Source organism: Aptenodytes patagonicus, chromosome 3 (genome assembly GCF_965638725.1).
Source record: "Aptenodytes patagonicus chromosome 3, bAptPat1.pri.cur, whole genome shotgun sequence".
Taxonomy (NCBI): Eukaryota; Metazoa; Chordata; class Aves; order Sphenisciformes; family Spheniscidae; genus Aptenodytes; species Aptenodytes patagonicus.
Window position 1 is genome coordinate 84,975,508 of NC_134951.1, and position 22,307 is coordinate 84,997,814.

At 40.9% G+C, this 22,307-nt stretch overlaps 2 protein-coding genes across 6 annotated transcripts in view; both read left to right on the plus strand.

Moving 5' to 3' along the window:
- Positions 1-12,943, plus strand: part of ABCB10 (ATP binding cassette subfamily B member 10) — a 30,666-nt gene extending 17,723 nt beyond the window's left edge. For both annotated transcript variants that reach the window (XM_076334097.1, XM_076334096.1), the window contains exons 7-13: positions 4,428-4,523; positions 7,757-7,966; positions 8,253-8,332; positions 9,686-9,866; positions 10,121-10,164; positions 11,684-11,718; positions 12,312-12,943. In XM_076334097.1, coding sequence (XP_076190212.1) covers positions 4,428-4,523; positions 7,757-7,966; positions 8,253-8,332; positions 9,686-9,866; positions 10,121-10,164; positions 11,684-11,718; positions 12,312-12,603 — 938 coding nt within the window. In that variant the 3' untranslated portion in view covers positions 12,604-12,943. The remainder of the gene's footprint in view (positions 1-4,427; positions 4,524-7,756; positions 7,967-8,252; positions 8,333-9,685; positions 9,867-10,120; positions 10,165-11,683; positions 11,719-12,311) is intronic.
- Positions 12,944-17,435: 4,492 nt separating this feature from the next.
- NUP133 (nucleoporin 133) overlaps positions 17,436-22,307 on the plus strand; it is a 37,447-nt gene continuing 32,575 nt past the window's right edge. For all 4 annotated transcript variants that reach the window (XM_076334098.1, XM_076334100.1, XM_076334101.1 and 1 more), the window contains exons 1-3: positions 17,436-17,637; positions 20,564-20,682; positions 21,483-21,586. In XM_076334098.1, the coding sequence (XP_076190213.1) occupies positions 17,453-17,637; positions 20,564-20,682; positions 21,483-21,586 (408 nt within the window). In that variant the 5' untranslated portion in view covers positions 17,436-17,452. The remainder of the gene's footprint in view (positions 17,638-20,563; positions 20,683-21,482; positions 21,587-22,307) is intronic.

The window sequence follows — 22,307 nt, forward strand, 5'->3', positions numbered from 1 at the left end:
AATTCAGCTATAATTCAGTATAGAGTATCTTGAGCTGGAAGAGTAAACAAAGTGCCAGCAGAACACTACACTCTGGTGCTAACCTTTTGTTTTTCCTTACTGACTGACTCCTCCTTGAAGCTCAGACTCTGTAATCTACTGGCCCAGAAACAAACTGTTCATCTTTTTGACAGAGCAGTCTTCACTACTGCATACAGGCAAAAATGAAGATAAGGTACTTTGATAACTGATTGGACGGGTTCTTCTTTAAAATGAGTCTGTTACTTCTGATAGACCAGCAGGGCAATGCAGCTCATCTATACTCTTCTTTTCTAAGACCAAGCCTGATATCATGGAAAGCACAAAGATGTGCCTGAGGGCAAAATTCACAAAACCTGCTTCCTTGGATATCAAAATTCCAGTGGCACCCATTCCAACTACCAAATCATAGAATAGTTTAGGTTGGAAGGGACCTTAAAGGTCATCTAGTCCAACCCCCCTGCTGTGGGCAGGGACACCTTCAACTAGATCAGGTTGCTCAGAGCCCTGTCCAACCTGACCTTGAATGTTTCCAGGGATGGGGCATCCACCACCTCTCTGGGCAACCTGTTCCAGTGTTTCACCACCCTCAGCATAAAAAATTTCTTCCTTATATCTAGCCTATATCTACCCCCCTTTAAAGCCATTCCCCCTTGTCCTGTCGCAACAGGCCCTGCTAAAAAGTTTGCTGCCATCTTTTTTATAAGCCCCCTTTAAGTACTGAAAGGCTGCAATAAGGTCTCCCCAAAGCCTTCTCTTCTCGAGGCTGAACAACCCCAACGCTCTCAGCCTTTCTTCATAGGAGAGGTGTTCCATCCCCCTGACCGTTTTCGTGGGCCTCCTCTGGACACGCTCCAACAGGTCCGTGTCTTTCTTATGCTGAGGGCTCCAGAGCTGGATGCAGTACTCCAGGTGGCATCTCACCAGCGCAGAGCAGAGGGGCAGAATCACCTCCCTCGACCTGCTGGCCAGGCTTCTTTTGATGCGGCCCAGGATACGATTGGACTTCTGGGCTGCGAGCGCACATTGCTGGCTCATGTCCAGCTTTTCATCCACCAGTACCCCCAAGTCCTTCTCGGCAGGGCTGCTCTGAATCCCTTCATTCCCCAGCCTGTATTGATATGGGGGGTTGCCCCGACCCAGGTGCAGGACCTTGCACTTGGCCTTGTTAAACCTCATGAGGTTCACACGCGCCCACTTCTCGAGCTTGTCCAGGTCCCTCTGGATGGCATCCCGTCCCTCTGGCATGTCGATCACACCACTCAGCTTGGTGTCATCTGCAAACTTGCTGAGGGTGCACTTGATCCCACTGTCTGTGTCACTGATGAAGATATTAAACTGTACCGGTCCCAATATGGACCCCTGTGGGACGCCACTCGTCACCAGTCTCCATCTGGACATTGAGCCGTTGACCACTACCTTCTGGATGCGACCATCTAACCAATTCCTCACCCACCAGACAGTCCACCCATCAAATCCATACCTCTCCAGTTTAGAGAGAAGGATGTTGTGGGGGACCCTGTCAAAGGCCTTACAGGCATCCAGATAGACGACATCTGTAGCCCTTCCTGTGTCCACTGATGTAGTCACTCCATCATAGAAGGCCACTAGGTTGGTCAGGCAGGACTTGCCCTTGGTGAAGCCATGCTGGCTGTCTCGAATCACCTCCCTGTCCTCCATGTGCCTTAGCACAGCTTCCAGGAGGATCTGCTCCATGATCTTCCCAGGCACAGAGGTGAGACTGACTGGCCTGTAGTTCCCCGGGTCTTCCTTTTTTCCCTTTTTAAAAATGGGGGTTATGTTTCCCCTTTTCCAGTCAGTGGGAACTTCACCGGACTGCCACGACTTCTCAAATACGATGGATAGTGGCTTGGCAACTTCATCCGCCAGTTCCTTCAGGACCTGCGGATGGATCTCATAGGTCCCATGGCACCTTCAGGTGTCTTAGATGGTCTCGAACCTGATGTTCTCCCACAGTGGGTGGCTCTTCATTCTCCCAGTCCCTGCCTTTGCCTTCTGTGGCTTGGGCGGTGAGGCTCAAGCACTTACCGGTGAAGACCGAGGCAAAAAAGTCATTGAGTACCTCTGCCTTCTCCATGTCCCGGGTAACCAGGTCTCCCGTTTCATTCCGGAGAGGGCCCACATTTTCCCTCGTCTTCCTTTTATCCCCGATGTACCTATAGAATCTTTTCATGTTGCCCTTGATGTCCCTGGCCAGATTTAATTCTACCAGGGCTTTAGCTTTCCTAACCTGATCCCTGGCTGCTTGGACAATTTCTCTGTATTCCTCCCAGGCTTCCTGTCCTTGCTTCCACCCTCTGTAGGCTTCCTTTTTGTGTTGGAGTTTGTCCAGGAGCTCCTTGTTCATCCATGCAGGCCTCCTGGCATTTTTGCCTGACTTCCTCTTTGTTGGGATGCATCGCTCCTGAGCTTGGAGGAGGTGATCCTTGAATATTACCCAGCTTTCTTGGGCCCCTCTTCCCTCCAGGGCTTTGTCCCATGGCACTCTACCAAGCAGATCCCTGAAGAGGCCAAAGTCTGCTCTCCTGAAGTCCAGGGTAGTGAGCTTGCTGTGCGCCCTCCTCGGTGCCCTGAGGATCTTGAACCCCACCATTTTGTGGTCGCTGCAGCCCAGGCTGCCCTTGAGCTTCACATTCCCCACCAGCCCCTCCTTGTTGGTGAGAACAAGGTCCAGCATAGCACCTCTCATTGGCTCCTCTACCACTTGGAGAAGGAAGTTATCATCGACCCTTTCCTCTCTGCTTAAATCATTCAAGTTTGGTCAACAGACAGATACCTGACAGTTTGAAAACATAGGATAAATTAATGTTAAATAAATGAAAAATAAGGTTAGAAACACTGATAAAATGTCATTGAACTAACTTTTATTTGTGATAAAAACACCTTTTTAAATTCTACTTAAGATTATTGAAGAATATAGAGAGAGCACAGATGAGCACAGAGCTCATTCTCATGGGGACTCTGAAGTAAAGGTGTCTTGCCCCACAAGAGGCCTGCGTTCCTTGATGCCTACAAAGCATATAAATCTTCAGAGTGCTAAGTCTGCTCAGTATATATCATCATCAATACATATAGGAGTTAATGCAATGAACTGTGAAGTTCACTGCATAATTTGGGACTTTGCCTCTTTTTGTTGTAACAGTTTGCTGTGTTTTCTACCAAATACTGAAGACAGGTTATGAAAATTAAAAACATTTTCTAATTAGTATTTGCTGTCCATATTATATAATGTTTTTTTTAATGAGTGGTTGTGAATTTGCAATCCTCAGTGTCTCAGTTTCAAGGCACTCTGTGAGGCTCCTGCCTTCTCCCCTGTGCCCTGCTCTAGGACGTAGATGCTTTGGCTCTTTTTTCCAAGCAGACAGCTTCTCACCATGGCTAGTGCCTTTCAGATAGTCCTCAGCAGCAGCATGATGAAATGCCCTGTCTACAATTACAGACTCATGACCTTGTGCTGGGCTTGTTGCTCTGCAACAATAAACCAGTAAACATATTTTAATATACCTTGGGTTTTCTGCCCTCCTGAAATCACTCTTAACACTATATGCATTTTAAGGTGGAAGTGGTTTATTCTGTATGTTTATTCTGTTGGAATTCAGAGATTTTGAAATTGGTTTTTCTATTTTGAAAGACACACAAAAAATGAAGAAATAAGACATTTTATATTTATGTCTTACTCCATTTTTGGTTCTAGGTTGGTTTCTGAGTTTATTTCAGCTGGAAAGCCCTTCAGCCATGCCAGCTCCAAGATGATTCGCACAGCTGCTAAGAGCTGGGACCCAGTACTATATGCAAGCCTTGTCCTTAGCTTTGCTTTCTCCAGTAATGTTTGAAGCACGCTGACTTGGGAGACATATTTCTTTGCATTGTCCATTCTCCACATAGCTTCTCAAGTGTCAGTTCAGCCTTAGGTTTTGTGCCCCCCCTCCCCTGTGGCTGACTCAGCCAGGCTCTCCTATAGTAGTATAACCCTCTCTGACAAAGAAAGGCGTTCAGAGTGCTCCGTTCTACTGAATGATTTTGAAAATAATAGCTGGTTGTATGCAAGGCTGTTTCTCTAAAGTTGGATGCTGTTCTTCCTGACAGATGAATGAAAAAGAGTTGCTTTGCTTTTGAGTATATGCAAGCTTACGTGTAGTAACTTCTTCTATATTTCTTCAGAATGATTTGTTTTACAGATATAAATAAGAATGGTCAATAAGGGTTATGGGTAGCTCTGAAGTGAGACTAGACAGGATTTAAATCAACGTCTGATAGCGTGTTGGAGTAAAAGATCCCCTACACGTCTGATGCTTCGATACTGGTGATGAAAAGTATAATGCAAATTTAATGTCTCCTATGTCTTCCATTCCATATGGATGCATGATACTGGTCTGCTTTTTGTTTAGGTCTAAGCTCCTTTTATTCCGAACTAATGAAAGGACTAGGTGCTGGTGGACGTCTATGGGAACTTATTGAAAGGAAGCCCCAACTTCCATTTGAAGGTGGGTCCTTGGTTTGTTATTGTTCATAGGTTGATTTTTCTCTTACTGGTCAGCAGTACTTCAGAAACAGGTGTGTAATACTTAAAGGCAGTACCATCTTACATTCTTTTGGAAAAAAAGTAGATACAGTGGTAACTCTTCTGGCTTTTCCTAACTATGAAACAGCTGATGAAGATTTCGTTTAATCAGAAGTTTTAGAAGCTGAAAATCTGGTGGTTTTTTTTTTTCTTTAATTAATTCAGAATATGTAGTAATGTTTAAATACAGTCAATAAAAATATATTGCCAGCAACGCCTTATTTACAGCTTTGTTGTTTGGAAGCCAGACAACGCCCTCCAGTATTGAGTATATTTTGTATAAACAGCATTTGCCTGTCTCCATTAAAGTAGTTTAATGATCTACTTGTAGAAGATACTTTCTGTGTGAATTGTTGTTTTGTTTAATCAGCTGCATCCCACTAAGCAAAAGTCATACATGAGTTTTCACCAGCTCTGTATGTTGTTAAGAAATGCAATATAGCAGAGTCCAGATGAGCTGTCAACACTGTAGTTTCCCTCTAAGTTTTGTATGGTCCTCTAATTTAGAAACTTTTTAAGGGCTGCTGTAAGAGGAAGAGTCAGAAAAGAACATCCAACAGACCTAACATTTTTTTGAGTGAGCTCTGGCTTTAGGGAATAGAGATTTATCTTTTGAGTTGGTTGATACAGAGGGGTTCTTTTGAAATGCTGTGCTTCAAATTTCTGTTCTGCTTTTGTCTCCCTGCACTGGAATTCCTCAAGTTCTTAATCTGATGGACACCAAGTCACAGTCTGGCCTCTGTCTCCTTTCTCTTCACAGCTGCAAGCCTGTCTGTAGGATGCTTTTCAATGTGCACAGGCTTTACATAGCCAGTGAAAAGTAACAGTATTGTCTCCAATGGATGGAGGCAGACTTAGAATACCAGCCGTTTGCCCAAAAGGTAACCACCAACTGGCTAACGAAGGGATAGCTGCACACTCTTGTCTTTAGCAATGAAGCTGGCTTAAACTTCCTGCCATGACTGACTATCCAGTGCCACGCTGCAGTTTGCTGTACCCTTCATAGACTCAGTGCGACTGTTGATTTCATCATCATTTGGATGTGATTTTTTTTTTTTAATCTGGATTATTTCAGTGGTCTTCATCTTTACAGTGGCGCCAGTGCAGAGTAAGCAGTAGTATTGGGGCAGAAGTTGTCTTTCCCACTGAAGGTATCGAATTGTTCAATTACACCAATAGTGACATCCAGAAAACAATCTTTATTTTGTAGACCGAACATAAATCGGACAAAGTTTCAGATGTCCACGTAGCATAGGCTTACAGAAAGCTCCTTCTAAGTTTCCTTTCACTATAAACTAAGTACATAGGAAAAGATATAAACCTTTGTCTCAAAAAGCAATTATAGTTGATTTCTGGCTCATCAGAAAATAAACCCAAGAGACTATTTCTCTACTGTCCAAACCCACCTGAAACATCTACTCTCTGGGCTACTTAGGTTTTATTTTCGTGGAACTGTAGCTGTTGCTGGTAACAACAGATATCTCAGGAACAAATTATAATGTCTCTTTTCCCTGTATCTAGAATCCAAACAAGAAACAAGCATAATCCTGTATATAGCTTTTAGATATTTTTACAGTAATATATAGAGGAAGGACTTGTGGTACCAGACTTCCTGTATTGCAGTAGATTTCAGTGTTTCAGGTCATGGAATAGACTGTGCAATAACTGGAACTGAGAATAAAGATAAGTAATTACTTGTTACTTTGATAATAGTAAGGATTATGCTGCTAGCACGGGATTTAGCAAATACATTTCTTTTCCCAAAGGGAGGTTTACAGAAGACCATTGTGCTTTTACCTAACAAACAAGTTACAATGTGCATGTCCATGGATTAAAGTCAAGGAAGGAGTCTGAAATTGTATGCTCTTGCCTTTGCCATTTCTACGCTACTACCATTAAACCGAAAGCCTGAGAAGAGGAGGGAATCTGATAGAAAGAAAAGCAAAATAAATTATTTGCTCTAGGAACAGCAGGACTAGTGAAATTTTGATTCCTACCGATGGGTGTCTGTGTTTCCTATCCACAGTTACCTGTTTAACCAAACATGTGCTGTGGCTAGTTGGGGGTTACTCATGTATTGCATCTGAAAAGAATTAAGGGTTTTGAATCACATCTTTAGCATGAACAAACACTACTTGGGTGTTGCTCTGGTGCTGCCAGTTTTCACAAAACCAGTAGGAACTTCGTCAGTTAGAGAGAGTTAGAGAGTCTGTCCTTCAGGAATGCAGCACCACTGTCCACTTAGTTTGCTTTGTATGGATATGTTTAGCTGGGATTTAACAGGGCTTGAAGAAATTGTGTTTCTTTGTTTTAGCTATTTATAAGCTTTTTCTAGTACTGGTAGTCTTTTCAGATAATTGTTTAAATCAAATGCTGTGCTCGAGAGAGAAGTTGGTTTTATTTAACTTTGGCAATCATTCATTCATGATGGTTTGTTACGGTATTTCACAAACTGAGATTTTAGTTTCAGTGAACTGTTGCCTAAGAGTTATGCCTCTGATTGGTCTTTGAATACACTGTTGTCCTGAATTTATTAAATATACTTTCCACTTTAAAAAAAAAAAAATCTAAAAAATGGCCATTAATGGAACAAACATAGCAGCAGCTTTATTCTGGTGACAGCCTCTGCTTAAAAGCTACCCAGTTAACAGGTAGTGGAGAGGGAACTGCTCTTGTTCAAAGAGGAGGGTGTTTCAGGTGACTTTTGTGGCTCGGTGAAAGGGCGGTAAGCGATTTGCAATATTTTTCTTTTTGCATCTGTTCTATGGCAACGGGACTTTGGCTTTCAACAATGCCATTTTATTTCATTGTTCCTAATTGACAAAACTTAAATTGTTTATAATATGTTTAAAAATTCAGATAATTCTACTAGAGGTGAACATTGTTAGTTGCTAGGTGCAAGATGCAAATTCTCCCTCTTGCAGGTTCACTGCTGGTGAGCAACCTGAAATTGCATTCAGGAACGAGTGGTGTACCACACTGATTCAGTCATGGCTGAAATATAACCCCTGTGGTCCTGACTTGTGGCTTGCAGTTACCCCTAGATTTAACATGGAGATAGATATTTCTGTTGGGTGTCTGTAAATCAAGTTCTAGGAGGGCTGAGCTGATTTTTGTTTCTGTTCACGTTTCTGTATTTTATTCTTTGTCATACAGAGGGAATCACATTAGGCAAAGACACATTCAGAGGTGCTTTGGAATTCAAGGATGTTGAGTTTGCATATCCAACACGTCCAGAAACATCCATTTTCAAAGATTTTAGCCTTTCCATTCCGGCTGGCTCTGTTATGGCTCTGGTTGGCCCAAGTGGTACAGGGAAATCGACTATTGTATCCCTTCTGCTGAGGCTGTATGATCCTATCTCAGGTATGTTTTGTGTGTTACTCTCATTCGTGACAACTGATGCTCTGCATCTCAGATACATCTTATGAACAGTTGGGGTTCCTGTGCGTGAGGTCCTGATGTGACTATTCCACTGATGCACCGTGCTTCCCTCTGGGTTGTATGGTTACCTTGTCATGATGCCTGCATAGCTTTGCATTTCTGATCCACCAGTGAGTGATTCCCCTAGGGTTGTTGTTCTCAACTGTTCTTTCCGGCTCTTTTCAGTACTTGTCAGTACACACTTGACTTTACTGTTTCTTAATTTAAGGTACTATCACTGTTGATGGCTTTGATATCCGTCAGTTAAATCCACTGTGGTTCAGGACAAAGATTGGTACAGTGAGTCAGGTAAGGAAGAAAAAAAAATTTCTAAGTGAATGAACTAACTGTGTGTGATCAACTAGCTGTGCCTCACTTTTCTTCTTTTTAAAACTATATAATCTTGCTTCTCAGTGAAATCCCTCCATCTCACCATAACTGCTGTTGTGCATGCTTTCTTCTAAAAATAAGTATTCAGAGCTAGTCCCATTATTCTGCAGTCTTTTTTTTTTACATAATCATAGAGATTCAAAGCGTTAGCTTAGAAGAAAAGTGTGCATGTGGAGACTGGAAGGTACATTGTTGCAAATTGTATACCTATGACCATCTCTAAGTTTGCTGTGATTTGAAGAAAGTAACACGAAGCTTACCATTTAATCACATTTTGTATTAATGGCAGTTACACAATCATATTTTACACAACCATTTGAAAACTGACCTTCTGTGCCCTGTGTTGTTTCCAGGCAAACACAATTCCATTAGGAAAGCATGAAAATACAGCACTGTTGGCACTTACACTTGTAGTGCTCCTTCCCTAGCAACCCCCAAACTCTGGAAGTACAGAGAGAGATGTTCAGTGGTCTCTTAAAAATAAACTATTTGACCAGTTAAAATATGCATGTTCCTTCCCTCTTCTCCCCAGATGCTTCACAGTGCAGTTAACTGTTAGGTTGATGTTCTGGTTAAAAGCATAAGGATAACTGGGTATATGTTGCATTTCAAAACATCTACTTTATGTAGTAATGCCACCAAAAGCTTTTGTGCAAAAATGATTTTCCTGTGGGCACATCAGCATTTTTATTTTTGAATGTATGTATTCCACTTGAGTTACCAGTAGGAGATTCATACTGGTATTCATACTATAGCATGACTCTTCTTTATTTTATAAACAGAGCAGACTTACCTTGTTTCAGACATTTTCCCATTTTACATCTCTTGTCCTATCTGCCAGTCCTCTTCTCTGTTTTAAGCTTTAATATAAATTAAATGCACAAAATGCCATGAAATCTGTGTAGAGATTAAGAGAAGAATCATCATTGTTGCAAATGATGATATGTAGTAAAGTACAAAGGGCGGTTTTCTGATGTTTGGATGAATAGCTCTTTCTGAACTCTTCCTCAAATATTAGGAATTGAGGGTTATGTTACGTTTTGTCAGTTAAAAAAGCAACTTTTTTTTAAATTGGTTTTCACTGCCTATTTTGGTGTTAGATTTATTTGTTCGTTTTTAATTCGATTAACTCTAGCTTACATATTCTTTTGTATGGATAGAATAGAAAGTAATGCTGTGTCTTTTAAGTGGGATTTATGTTATTTGAGATATAGACAATACATGCATGTAACTGCAGATCTACCATATTAGTTGTGTTTTTGAATTTATCAGGAACCAATTCTGTTCTCCTGTTCTATTGCTGAAAATATTGCCTATGGTGCAGAGGATCCTTCTACTGTGACTGCAGAGGAGATTCAGAAAGTTGCTGAAATAGCTAATGCTGCTAGTTTTATCAGAGATTTTCCAAAAGGGTTTGACACTGTAGTTGGAGAAAAAGGCATTTTGCTTTCAGGTACATCTTTACATTGCTTATTTTAAAAATCTTGATGCTATAGAGTGAAGTAAAAATTCTGTTATTTTTTGTTACCATTTTTTTCTCCAAGTCATAGCCTGCCATAAGTATTAAAAAAATCCCTCCTTCATCTCCACCCCCCCCTCCCCCCCCCCCCCAAAGTACATGTGCCTAATTCTGCTCAGCCCAAGCATTCAGTTAAAATTACTTCACATCTCTCTTCCTATTTCCATTTACTGAGCTTTTTCCCCTAGGTGGACAGAAGCAACGAATTGCGATTGCTCGAGCTCTGCTCAAGGTAAGCCAGTACCGAAATAGCTATTTAACTACTCAGTGGGGAGGTGGGAAGGGTTAAAAAGGAGGAGGTCTTTCAATGGGTTTAAAAAGAAAATAGTATCTCTTACATTAATGAGGACGTTTGAAAGGGCTGAGTGGTTTAACTGAAGACAATTTACTTATGTAAGTGTTTCTTCCTATCTTTCAGTCATGTTTTTCGATAATTCTTGCCAAGACTGATGGCAAATCACTGCATAATGGCTCACTTTCATAAGACCAGGCCAAGGGTGAAGGAAGACTTTAAGAATGTGGTGCTCGTAAACTCATACATGACACTTCTGTCTCTGTGTTCAGATCTCTGTCATTCATGGGTTGATTTTTCTGGGTTGCAGCTTACTAGCACTATAGATGCCCCATCTTGGCTTTGAGGGGAGCTGGTCTGGATTTGGGACAAGACACTATTTCAGGCACAATGTTGTGTCTTTTTTTTTTTTTTTTGAGGTTTGGCATGGGTCTAGCTTTAGGGCAGGCTCTGTGCTGTGCAAATTTGAGGCGGCTTCTGAGGATCAGAAGGACAGGGAGTTTGGTTCAGGGACAGCCACGGGGCCTTGCAGGGAGGCAGTTTGGTGCTGATGCTCAGCTGGAAGTTTTGAGCCTTACTGAACCCAGCTTACATTCATGTTAAGCCGCACGGGTCTCTAGCATCCTAGCATGCCCAGTTCTGTTAGATTGCTGGGAATTTTTCATTATACCAGTTCTCTTTTACCACGAATGCTGAAAAGCTGATTGCATTTCATGTCAAGTACAGTTCATGGGAGTAGAGACTTTATTTTGGGGGGAATAAAAAAAAAAATAAATGAGTAGTTGATATATATGTGATTGGGGGGTGCAGTGGAGTCCCTTCTCTTCCAGATAAAGTCTGAAGCTTTTACTGTCAACTCGATCAAGCAAGTTTGGATTATGTACTGTAATTCAGAAGAGGCTTCTTAGGGATTTGAGAGCTGGTGATTTTTTTTTTATTTTATTTTTTTATTTAATTGGGAAGAGTTCTTAAATGCTAGTTCTTAAGTACTATGTATTTCATCTGTGGGTGAAATACTCCTTGTTGGTAGGCTTTTGTTATTTTTTTTGTTACTAGACAGTTACATATAGCAGACTGACTGCAAGCAGAGGGTAGCTCAGCCGCTGTGAAAGATCCACGTAAGAGCAGTAAATAGGAAATTGAACTTTTGACCACAGTGCTGCCAAGCATGCATTAAAAATCATCTCCCACCTTTAGTTTGTACCTGTCAAATAGTGATCTGGTAATAGTGTTCTTTTACTTTAGTTTGCAAAATTTCAAGATGGAAGAGTGTTGTTTCTGTTTTGTCCTCTTAGCATTTAGACTTCTTAAAAGTAATGCTTTGAATTACACTCAGTTCTTTCAATGAAATAAGTACATTTACTTGGAGTTTTAAGCTGTATGAATCCTGTTCTCTCTTGATATAAATATTCAGATCTTGTCTAATTGTTATTATAACCAATTCTACTTCCTTCTTCAGAATCCTAAAATTCTTCTGTTAGATGAAGCAACAAGGTAAGAAAGAAAATAAATGGAAACTTAGAAATTACCTATCTGTAAAACTCAGATATGTGAGGTGTTCTCTCTTCTTTCTTTCTCTGCATGTCCTTGCACAAATTATCTAGCCCCTTCTTTTTGTGGGTAGAGAAAAATAATGTGCATTCTAGAATGTGTGAGTTGGTTAGGAGACCTGTGATAAAAGCTGTTTATGCAAAGTGGGAAGGATAGCTGGTACACTGTATTGTAATTTTTCATGGAGTTAAATTTGTAGTATGTAACTTGCTTTTTTGTATCTTTAGTTTAAACGAAGATCTTGGTGTTAAAGAGAGATGATTATACTGCAGTGTAACTTAATTTTTTCCACTGGATTAATTTAGTGTTATTTCTTCATGCATATTTTTGCATATGAAAATATGTAATGCCTATAACTTGGACGTGCGCACTAAGCATATTCACAAAACTTTCCTGCAGTTCCATTGGTTCATCTTCACCAGCAATAGCAAGGGTTTGCAGTTTTAGCAAAATAAGCCTAATGCATACAAAACTAACCTGTCTTAAAATAGCAAATATCCTCCTCTCTCCCCTCCCTGCTTCCCATTTCTTACTAGTGCTTTGGATGCTGAAAATGAGTATCTAGTGCAAGAAGCTCTGGACCGGCTGATGGAAGGGAGGACAGTCCTAATCATTGCTCATCGTCTGTCTACTATTCAGAATGCTGATTTTGTTGCAGTCCTTGGCCAGGGTAGAATTCTTGAATGTGGAAAACATGAGGAACTACTTGCAAATCCAAATGGACTTTTCAGGAAACTAATGCAGAAACAAGCTTTTCTTCAGAATAGTGATACTTTTGCATTAGATTTACAATCCAGAGAAAACGATGTATTAAAAGAAAATGTATGAGAGAATGTATGAATAATGGAAGCTTACAAACTACAAAGAGTATAACTTATGTTCCAGTTATGTAAAGTAAATGTTATATTTTTCCAAAATGTACAAAATATTCTTTTGAAACTTAAATGTGTTTAAACTTTGTATTGAAAGCTTTTTAATAATTATTGCAACTTTTTAAAATGTCTATCACATTGAGATAATTTCAGTGTGTAGATCTTTCTGCTGTGTGTTATGTTAATTGAGACCATTTAGAATCTTGTTTGCTGTAATGCACTGTGTGATGATGTGCTGCGTTCTCAAGTAAGTTCAGTATTTTAAGGGTAATTAAATGACAATTTTATCATTTTCATATCATTGTCTCTTCCCTTTTCAAGGAACTTTTGCTTTCTGTGCCTGTCAGTAGTCTTAAAATGCTGGAATTCAAAAATGCGTGATACTAACAGACTCTGAAAGTTTTGTCAGTTACCATTTGTTCTGAAATGTGAAAGTTGATTATGATCACCATCTACAGCTACTGTAGAGAATTACATATGAGAACACATTTTAGAGAGCATGGAAGCATGAGTTGGAGGAAAGTTCTTTAAAAACCAAACAAACAACAAAAAGAGCAACCAAAAAAAAAACCTAACTGACTTTACATAAGGACAAAGGAAGTGTATTAGTATATTAAGTCAGCACAGGAAAATCTAAAATTTGCATGCATTTTCTTCCCTTCTCTATTTTCCCAGTTCTTTAGTTTCACTTCCTTTCTAAGATGAGGTCCAAAAGAACACGCTCTTACATATGTAAGTTTTTGTCCTTTTTTTAAGGCATATCTAAGTTTTTCATTGTTACTTAAAACTTCATTCATAGAAATCCCAGGTTTTGCCTAACTACCTTATTAGGGACAACTAGTAAACTACCTTCTCAAGAACAACTAGTAAAATAATAGCATTACATTAATTTGAATAACTGCAGGAGGGTACACTTGGCAGTAAAGAGTAGGCTTCATGTTTCTAATTTAAGAATCTCTTCCAATAGACTCTCTCTAGACTTTCTGAAGATGCAAAACCCCACAAGATAATTTATAAAAGCTAGAAACTTTCCAGGTCACATTAAAACTCATCTATGCTAGGAAAACTTGTTGCTGGAAAACTTTATTGGCAATAGGTGAGATACCTAGGGCTGAGCAAGCTTAAAATGTTTACCTAATGTGCCATTAATGGCACTTTGTGGAATATAGTGAAAACGCTAAAGAGATCCCTGTGCTAAGGAATGAAAATAAAATTACATCTAGATGTAATTTTATCTTCTGATACAGTTTTACTAGAAGCAGATATTGTATTAAAGATATGCCAAAAATACCACTGACCCAATGTTTAATTTCAGTGTTGACTACTAATTATTCTCTTTATAATGTATTTAGAGCGGCTTGAACTTTAATCTTTATTCATGTAATATCTCCTTATGTGAGATGCAACGAGCCCCTTTATTCATGTGTTTACACAGGTTACAGGAATTACTTGCAGCCGAACTGAATGAATGTTTTATGTCTCTTGTTCATTAGTTGTTCTGGCAGGTGTTGCAGTCTACAGAAAAAATGTGAAAAGCTGTAGAAAAGCTCTAGTCCACAGAAAGGTGAATGAATAACATTGGATAACAGACTTTGTTCAGGTTAGAACCACTCAAAATGCTCCTTGGAACAAACCACAGACCTCAACAAGGTGAGAAAACAGTGTCAGTAATCTGCAAGTAGAAAGCTTTGCTGGACAACTTCAGATTTGTGGTTTACACACCTACAGTGTATGTGATGTGCACACATGGCGTGCTGGATACTTCCACAGCAGTGTTGGTCAACCCTGGGTATGGTTGCATTTTGAACTGTAGGAGCCCTAGTAGCTTAATGAGGAAAAAAGGTGTGAGAAAGAGAAAATTTGAAGTATTGCATTCTTTTTGTTACAAGAGTTGAAGACCTTCCTGTCTAAGGTGGAAACTGTTGGTGTATCTGTAACAATCCTGATAGGCGTCTTTTGCTGAGGACCACTATTTCATGCTGCTGTCTTGTGTAGTGTGGTCCATGGGGCAAAAAGGGGCCATGGAATGTAGAAAAGGCTTAACATGAGAGTATCTGACTGCGCATCAGAAAGAAGTATAAACCAAACTTTCTTACACTCACTGACTGTATTTTCCATCGTTGCCCCCTTCAGGTTTTAGTAATAATGTATATCTGCTATTTGTTTTGTTTAAGCTACTGTTAGTAGGAAAAGGTTCAGTTCCGTGAGGGATGGTATTAACAGCTCAAAACACAGCTGTGCTGCTCTGTATTCCAAAGGCCAAAAGGTACTCAGAAATGCTTTTGATCGCAGGTAGATACAATCTAAGTCAAATCAAACTTACCCAACATTTCCTGAAGGAAAGGCCAGGCCTTATTCGGAATTGGTAGAGGTTTCAAAGTGTCCTTGTAGCAGCAAAGCTTACAAAGCTTTTTGGTACAAAGCTTTTGGGGCTTAAAGACTGTATCTTAACTGCTTTCAAAACTACCTTGCTAAATTGAATGTATTGGTTAGGGTTGAGTTTTTGGAGACTTAATGAAAGGTCAGCTCTCAATGTACGCTTAATCCCTTTACTGTGTTCCTAATTAGTTTTCTGATTCTTGACAGCATGAATGTTTTCCTGAAATAAGACACTGAAAATAAAGTGTCTTGAGTAACTTTATTACTTAAACTACTTATTAAACTATTTATTTTAATGCTTAAATAGAGTACTGATCACAGCATCATCACTGCAGTGAATGATTGGCATCTCTGAAAGAACTTTCAGGTTTCAAGTAGCTGATGCAACTTTTTGCTTTAATCTTCTGACACAGAGAGCCTCTTCTCTGTCAATACTGCAATCTTTGAAAAGGGAGCGGGTTCCAATTAGGGGAGTAATAGAAGAGAATATCCTGCCTTTGTGATCTCCGCCAATTCTGTCTTTGCATTTCCACTGCTTGACATTTTCAGCTGTCTTGAATGGGGAGAATTGTTTCCAGTTGCTTACGGGGTCTTAAACTCATGACGCAATGGTCTAATAGATTAATACTCTGACCTGTTAGGGAACTCTGTATTCAGTTAACCAATTCATGAGAATTTTGTTTGCTCTGCAGATGATGGAGTTTGCTGCTATCCCTTCAAACTAATTTTCTTTCTAAATAGGTAGGCAGCTATTTGTGGCTAGTCTACCCAAGCAGTATTTTCTACACTGTTTTTCAATCCATCGATCAATAAATAAAATCAGAAGTAAAAAGATTATCAATCCCATATATTTTGAAGTTGTGGCTCTAATGTAAATCCACTATTTCCATTCTCTTAGTTCAAGTCCCCACTAGGTCAGTATTGTCAGAATTGCCTGCTGGACATTCACCTTTTCACGTGACAAACAAATACCACACGTGTCCCAGTTCAAAAACTGGTTAAGTCTCTAACCGATATCAGCATAAACCAGTTCTGTGTCAAAAATGAGGTTTAAGGGTTGAGTTGTATCCTCTCTCCTGAAGATGGAGCTCCTAACACAGGGCTGGGACAGCGAAAGGCAGCCGAGTAATTCCCCGAGGAAGTGTAGCAAAGTGTATACAGGATTCAATTGGCAAAAAACGACTGCTGACACTGCGTCACCTTAAATATTTTAGAAACGAGATGTGAAGGGGAGCTTTCAGTTTTTAAAATAATTTGAATGTCACCGTTCATGGGTGTTGGGAAATACGGATGGCAGCTTGAATTTTACTCAGTTTTTCCCTGTTTGCTTGTTTGTGTGTGCACTTTCTGGTTTGGTTGGTTAGTTCGTTTTTCATGATGAAACATGATGATTTAGCATCGCCGCATGAAGTATAATAGAGGCGGCTACATGGAAGGATACCACATTAATGTAACAGTGTAGTGAAGCTCCACTAAATGTTCCTATTTTGCTTTTCCCATAAAATCAAAGCAAAAGGAGACGGGGTGAAGTTAAAAGGCAAAGCTCTGAAGCAGACAGGTGCCTCATACTTCACTACTGGCAGATGAAGCATCCCAAGTTTATCTCCTCTGCATTTCAGGTTCAGTCATATTGGACCACAATCCACATAGAAAGCTTAACAGCCGTAACTCTTTTTAATCAAAGAACGTATTTTTGGAAAATGATGGGAAATTTTTGAATATCCTGGTTTTAGTTAATTTTATCTTAACTCATTAGCTTCACTGATAATATACAAACAACTCAGCTTCTTCCCCAAGTAGATGGAACATACGTACCTTCTGAAAGCCTCTTCATACAAACCAATGTCGTTGACTATTTTCTTTCAGTGAGAAAATTTAGTTCCCCTTCAAGATGAAAATCTAATTCTATACCACTGAATAGCTGTAGCGCATGATTGTTATTTACCATAGATGTGAAACATACCAAGGTTTGCACGGAATATGTTTTCTCCGTGTTTTTCGTTAATTGGAAATTTAGCTAAAACAGCCATCCTCCGCAGGTCGCGACGTGCCGGCGGGCTTGAAGCGCTCTCGTTCTGCTCTCCCTCTCCGGAGAGGAAAAATCCTCTTCTGAGGGCGGCAGGAGCACTGGTGCAGCTAAGGTGGAAATCGGACAATTTCTGCGTTACCGCTTGAGCCTGTAACAACTGCGATGTATTTACGAGGGCAGCCTCCCGCTGCCGGGCTGTGTCAGGCAGAGCCGGGAAGGCTGTCGGCGGGGCGCGAAGGCCGGGCCGCCGCCTGAGCGGGCCGCTGGCGCGTGGTCTCCGCCGCTCCCCGGCAGGGGCTGCGCCGCGCGCCGCTCTTCCTCGCCCCGCCCGGCAGTGACGCGGTCAGCCGGCGCCCGGCGGGAGCCCAGTGCCGGCACCGCGCCTCTCTCCCCAGCCATGTTCCCTTCGGCTCCCGCCTCCCCGCGGACCCCCGGCGGGTCGGCCCGCAGGAACCTCGGCAGCGCCGCCCCCAGCCCTCTCTCCCGGCCGGGCGGCAGGAGGAACCTGGCCGTCGTGGCGGCAGCCAGCTCCCCGGTGCTGTTCTCCCCGGTGGCGCGGAGGAGCGGCTCCCTCTCCGCCCGGTGAGTCCCGGGCCCCGGGCTGGGGCGAGGGGGCGCGAGCCGCATTTTCCCGCCGGGCCGTTGCCTGGGCCCCGGCCCCGCCCCTCCCGGCGCGCTCCGAGGCGGGGCCGGGCCTCCCCGGGCTGCCGCCCGCCTCGGGCCGCGCCGCTCGGACCCTGAGGGTTTCCCCATCTCTTCTTTTCCCGTTTCTGGAACAGACCCCGAGCCTTCCGTTGCTGGGGTTCCGCGGCAGGCGCTGCAGCCGGGGCTTGCGGGGACCGCTGCCCGTGGTGCAGCCGCCTCCCGGCCCCCTGAGGGGCGGGGGAGGGAGCGTGCAGAGCTGCCCGGCGGCGTGTGCCCCGGGCGCCTCTGCTCCTCCGCCGGGCGCTCTCCGGCCACCAGACCGGAGAGCCACAGCGACCAGAAGTGGCGTTGCCCCTTGCTGCAGGCGTGCAGAGTAGACTGGCTGCAAGTCCCGTCATCCGCCTCGTCGCTCAGGGGAGACTTGCTCGGTTGTTACTTGGGGCGAGAGTCTGTCATACGCAGTTAGATTACTATTACTGAGGGTCTGAACGGACTCGCTCTCTGTTTGCTGAAGTAGCACTAATTGTTGAGAGAGCTAATAGGAAGTTAGGCTAGTGATTTTAAAAAGTAGCAAAAAAGTATCATAATTGAAAAAAAAAAAAAAAAGGGCCAGGTGTTCAAGTGCTTGCCGTCTGAATCTCTTCCTCGAGTCTTACAAACACAGCCAAAACCCAGATGCAGACACGGAGGCTTTTAGTTAGATAAAATCATTTGACCTTACTGAGTAAAAGGAGGGGAAAAAGTGTCATTTGGTCATGTGTAAGAGTCAGCAATTAGATTATATTGATCCTGTGCCTCAGTAAATGTATCAAGGCATGCTTCTAAATGAGCCTAATGAGAGGGCTCTGCCTGAAAGCTCTTGCTTTCAACTATCTATACAAGAAGGTTTAACAAAATATTTCGTCTCTCTTTGCAAACTCTGCCTCATTTTTGCATGCTCAAGCCATTGTAGGTTACAACATTACTGTTTCACGAATGCAGTTTTACCATTTGTTTTTCTGTTGGGATGTATTGTAAGATATTCTGTATCCCTGATGATCCTTAAATCTCTTTTCAGTAGGTTTTCTACAGTATCCTTTTGAGATGTGTGCATGCTAGGTCACCCTAGTACTCAAGAAGCGGAGTTGTCATGATGTTTTCTGTTTTGCCTTTTAGCCTGTATTTAGTAAGTCAGATATTCTGTTTGACTGTCCTAAAAAATATTGTACTGTCAAGACGCTGTCACTCTGGTAGTTGGTTTCTTTTACAACTGTGCTGAAGATTTTAGATGCCAGTGCAGATTTATAGAAGGGAAACTTTCCTGCAGTGTATAAGTTAGCCTTTCTTTCCTCTGTATTATTTTTGCTTTTTGCTTTCTTTTATACAGGGTTTGGTCTACAAAGTAAGACTTTTCCTCATACCTCCCAGCTTGATTTCTTTAGGAATCTTTGATAAGGGATCTTTTTGAAAGATTTTGGGAAATTGAAGTACTTAATATTGTCTGGATTGTATTCACTGCCTTTTTTTCAGAAAATTCTGATAGAACTGTTAGGCATGACTTTTCTGTATGAAAAGGAAAAAAAGAAAAAATCTATGAGAGTTACTAATCTATGTTTACTCATTTTGCTCATTTACTTTCCTACAGGAGTAGTAAGACTTTATTAGTCTGTGGTTTCTCAGGTGCTCTCAGATTCTTTGTAGGATATTTCATATACTCTGTTCTCATGGTAACAGATTCTGACTAAAACATTTCATAGTTGAACAGTTTTAAGGTTCTTTAAAAGTGGTATTGTACATTAAAACTATACATATACAATACCCCATGTTCAGTGTTATAAATATCTCTTACTAGCATTTGAATTTGAGGGTTCCTCAGATGTATCCCTGGTATAGGAAAAATATGAAAATATAAGAACCTTTGTATTTAAAAAGAAGATAAAACTGTCAAAGTTTACGCGGTTCTCCCCACCCTTTCCTCAGCTTCCCCTCTTCTCCCTTCCATGTGAATCAAAACTGAGATTTAATACGAGCCCCAGATCAATTTCAGAATCTCTTTTCTCAGGAGCAGCTATTTGTTGTTGAGATAAACAAGATTGCCCATTTTCAGTTTTGGGAAACTTTTACTTCAGGTCTGTTTAATACGGTGTTTTTCCAAACCGGGTGTCAGGCTTGTCTTCTAGCTGTGTATCATCATCTTTTGGCACTTCACACTGGGGAGGTCTGTGACATCATTTTACTTGTGAGGAGAAATAAAAAAAGGGCAGTATCTTCTAAAAGCAGAGAAATTTACCCACTTAACCATGTTCAAAAGACAAGACAGACCTATGCTGTTCCAGAGAGAGAAGGTGGGGGAAGATGCAAAGCAGCTTTTAGAAATTATATTGTGAAACAAATAATGACTGAAACAGATAAGAACTGCAGTCTCCACAGTGAAACAAGGGCAGCAGAAGTGCTAGCTGATCCAACCTGCCACGGGTGTTCAAAGTGTCGCACAGTGCGTACTGCCCAGCAGTGTTAGGACTGGGGATGGAAACAGGCCCTGCAGTCAGGGACCAACTTCTGTTGAGCTTCTCCTGGCACTGTGGATAGCTTTATTCTATAGATAACCAGAACGTAGAGAAGTTGGACAGTGATTTTGTTGCTGGGGGAGGAATGCATATTCAAAATCGGTTCTTTAAAAAATAAAGGAACTTGGTGACAGCTAACGACTTGTAAGGAGGCCACCAAATTGCTGCTTTAGATGGTGCTCCCAGAGGGACCACGTTTATTTTACATAAACCCATCTCATCACAACTATTTCTAACCAGATACTAATGAAGTGAATGTCTGTTGAAACTGATGAAGAAACAATAAAAACCTAACTATAACTTTTTTTTTGTTTAAGAGCGACTCCTACCAGAGTTATCCAGCATCCCTCAGCAAGTGAGACTATTAACTATGATGTTAAGGCTTTTGGATCCTCTCTGCCTGTTAAGGTTATGGAAGCCCTGAAGAAGGCTGATGGTAAGAACTGATTTTATCTGTTATATTTCTCGTGAAAATTGACAGGTGAGAGAAGTGTTAACATGTTGTTGATGCCATTTAAATGCTGACTTTACAGTGGAAACTGAAATGTTTGTGCCTTGGTTTGACTCCAGCTTGGTTAACTATGTAACTATAATTGTAATAACACCCATGGTGGGTATGGATGCATGTAAATATCCTTCAGGTGCTGTCTTAACCAATATACCGTAAAGTCCAAGGTTATAAAGAAAGCCAATAGTAGTTTTTTAGTAACTTTTGCTTATTGGTTCTTTCTCACCTTTTTCACTTGTTTTGGTTCTGTTGTGACTTAGAGTGGATGCTCTAATTTTTTTTTTCTTTTAATCCACATTTGTTATCACTTCTAAAAGCCCCAGTGATACAAACCTTTCCCTGAGTTCAAGAAATTGGTCTCCTAAGCAATTTCTCCCTGTAGATAAGTTTTCTTTTTATAGTAGATATAAGAGGAACCAAAAATGCGTATCTTAAAAATTGCTGAGCAATTTACAAAGCTATTATAATCTGCTGTAAATTGATGGAAATAGCTTCTAGGATTGTCTTGCTTTTCACTCTCAAAAGTTGAGCGTTTGTCAAATGGATTTTTAAACTATATGTGGTAATTTGGTATCTTAATCAAATACATGGAAATTCTAGCATGGAATTTAATTTAATAGAAAATATATTTCTTATTTTCATATGAGAATGAAGGTTTATTGGTTTTAAGGTTACTCTGCAGTGTTTTAAAAAATCTGAATGCTTTAAAAAAATTACTTTTTGTGTAGCTGATGACCAGCTGAGTGTTCAAGTGGATGAAAGTGGATGGGCCTGGCTAGTCCATAAAGAGAGGCTGATTATCTGGAAGATTGGTCAGTCTCCAGTAGCTAAGGTAACTGAAAGATCAAGATGGAAAAACTTCTATATTTTATGCTAGTTGAACAAGTAATTCAGTTGTGTTTTTTTAAAGCAAGAGTTTCTTTATAAATTGGAGTTCGTCTGGTTTCCCCCAAAAGCAGTGGGGTTGGTATGAAGTCATACTAGCAACAGTAACTGAAATTCAGGCTTTTGAGGGAGCTTAACTTTGTTATATTCCTCTCTTCAGTTTTAATTGTCACCTTAACACTAAGGTTAATTCTTTGCTTTTTAATAGATGTGTTTCTTATGTTAGATAGTCTTGATAAAGCTTATTTTAATAGTTAAAAACTAGTTGATATGTGACAGATTGGTTTAGATTATTCTGGGACTGATTTTCAACTTGTCAAAAAAAAAAAAAGGTTAGTTTCAGCTGTGCTGAACGTATGTTTCATCTAGGTTTCTTATGTCAAGAATTTTTTTTTCCCTCTGGGCAGTGTTTCTTTCAGCGTAATTTCAGTGAATAGCAAGTATGGTCAGGGGAAACCTGTAGTTACAAAATCAGTATCTTCCAATTAGTGCAATGTATGTTAATTATACATATTCTGCACATGTAGTGGAGTGTCAGGTATACACATTCTGGTACTTGTAGAGATTTTTCAAGGGATTAAAATTTTTCTGATTGTTTAACTTTGGGGGGGGGGAGTGTTTCCCCTATCCACTCTGTTAATACCTAGTGAGCTTTCTCAAGCACTTCT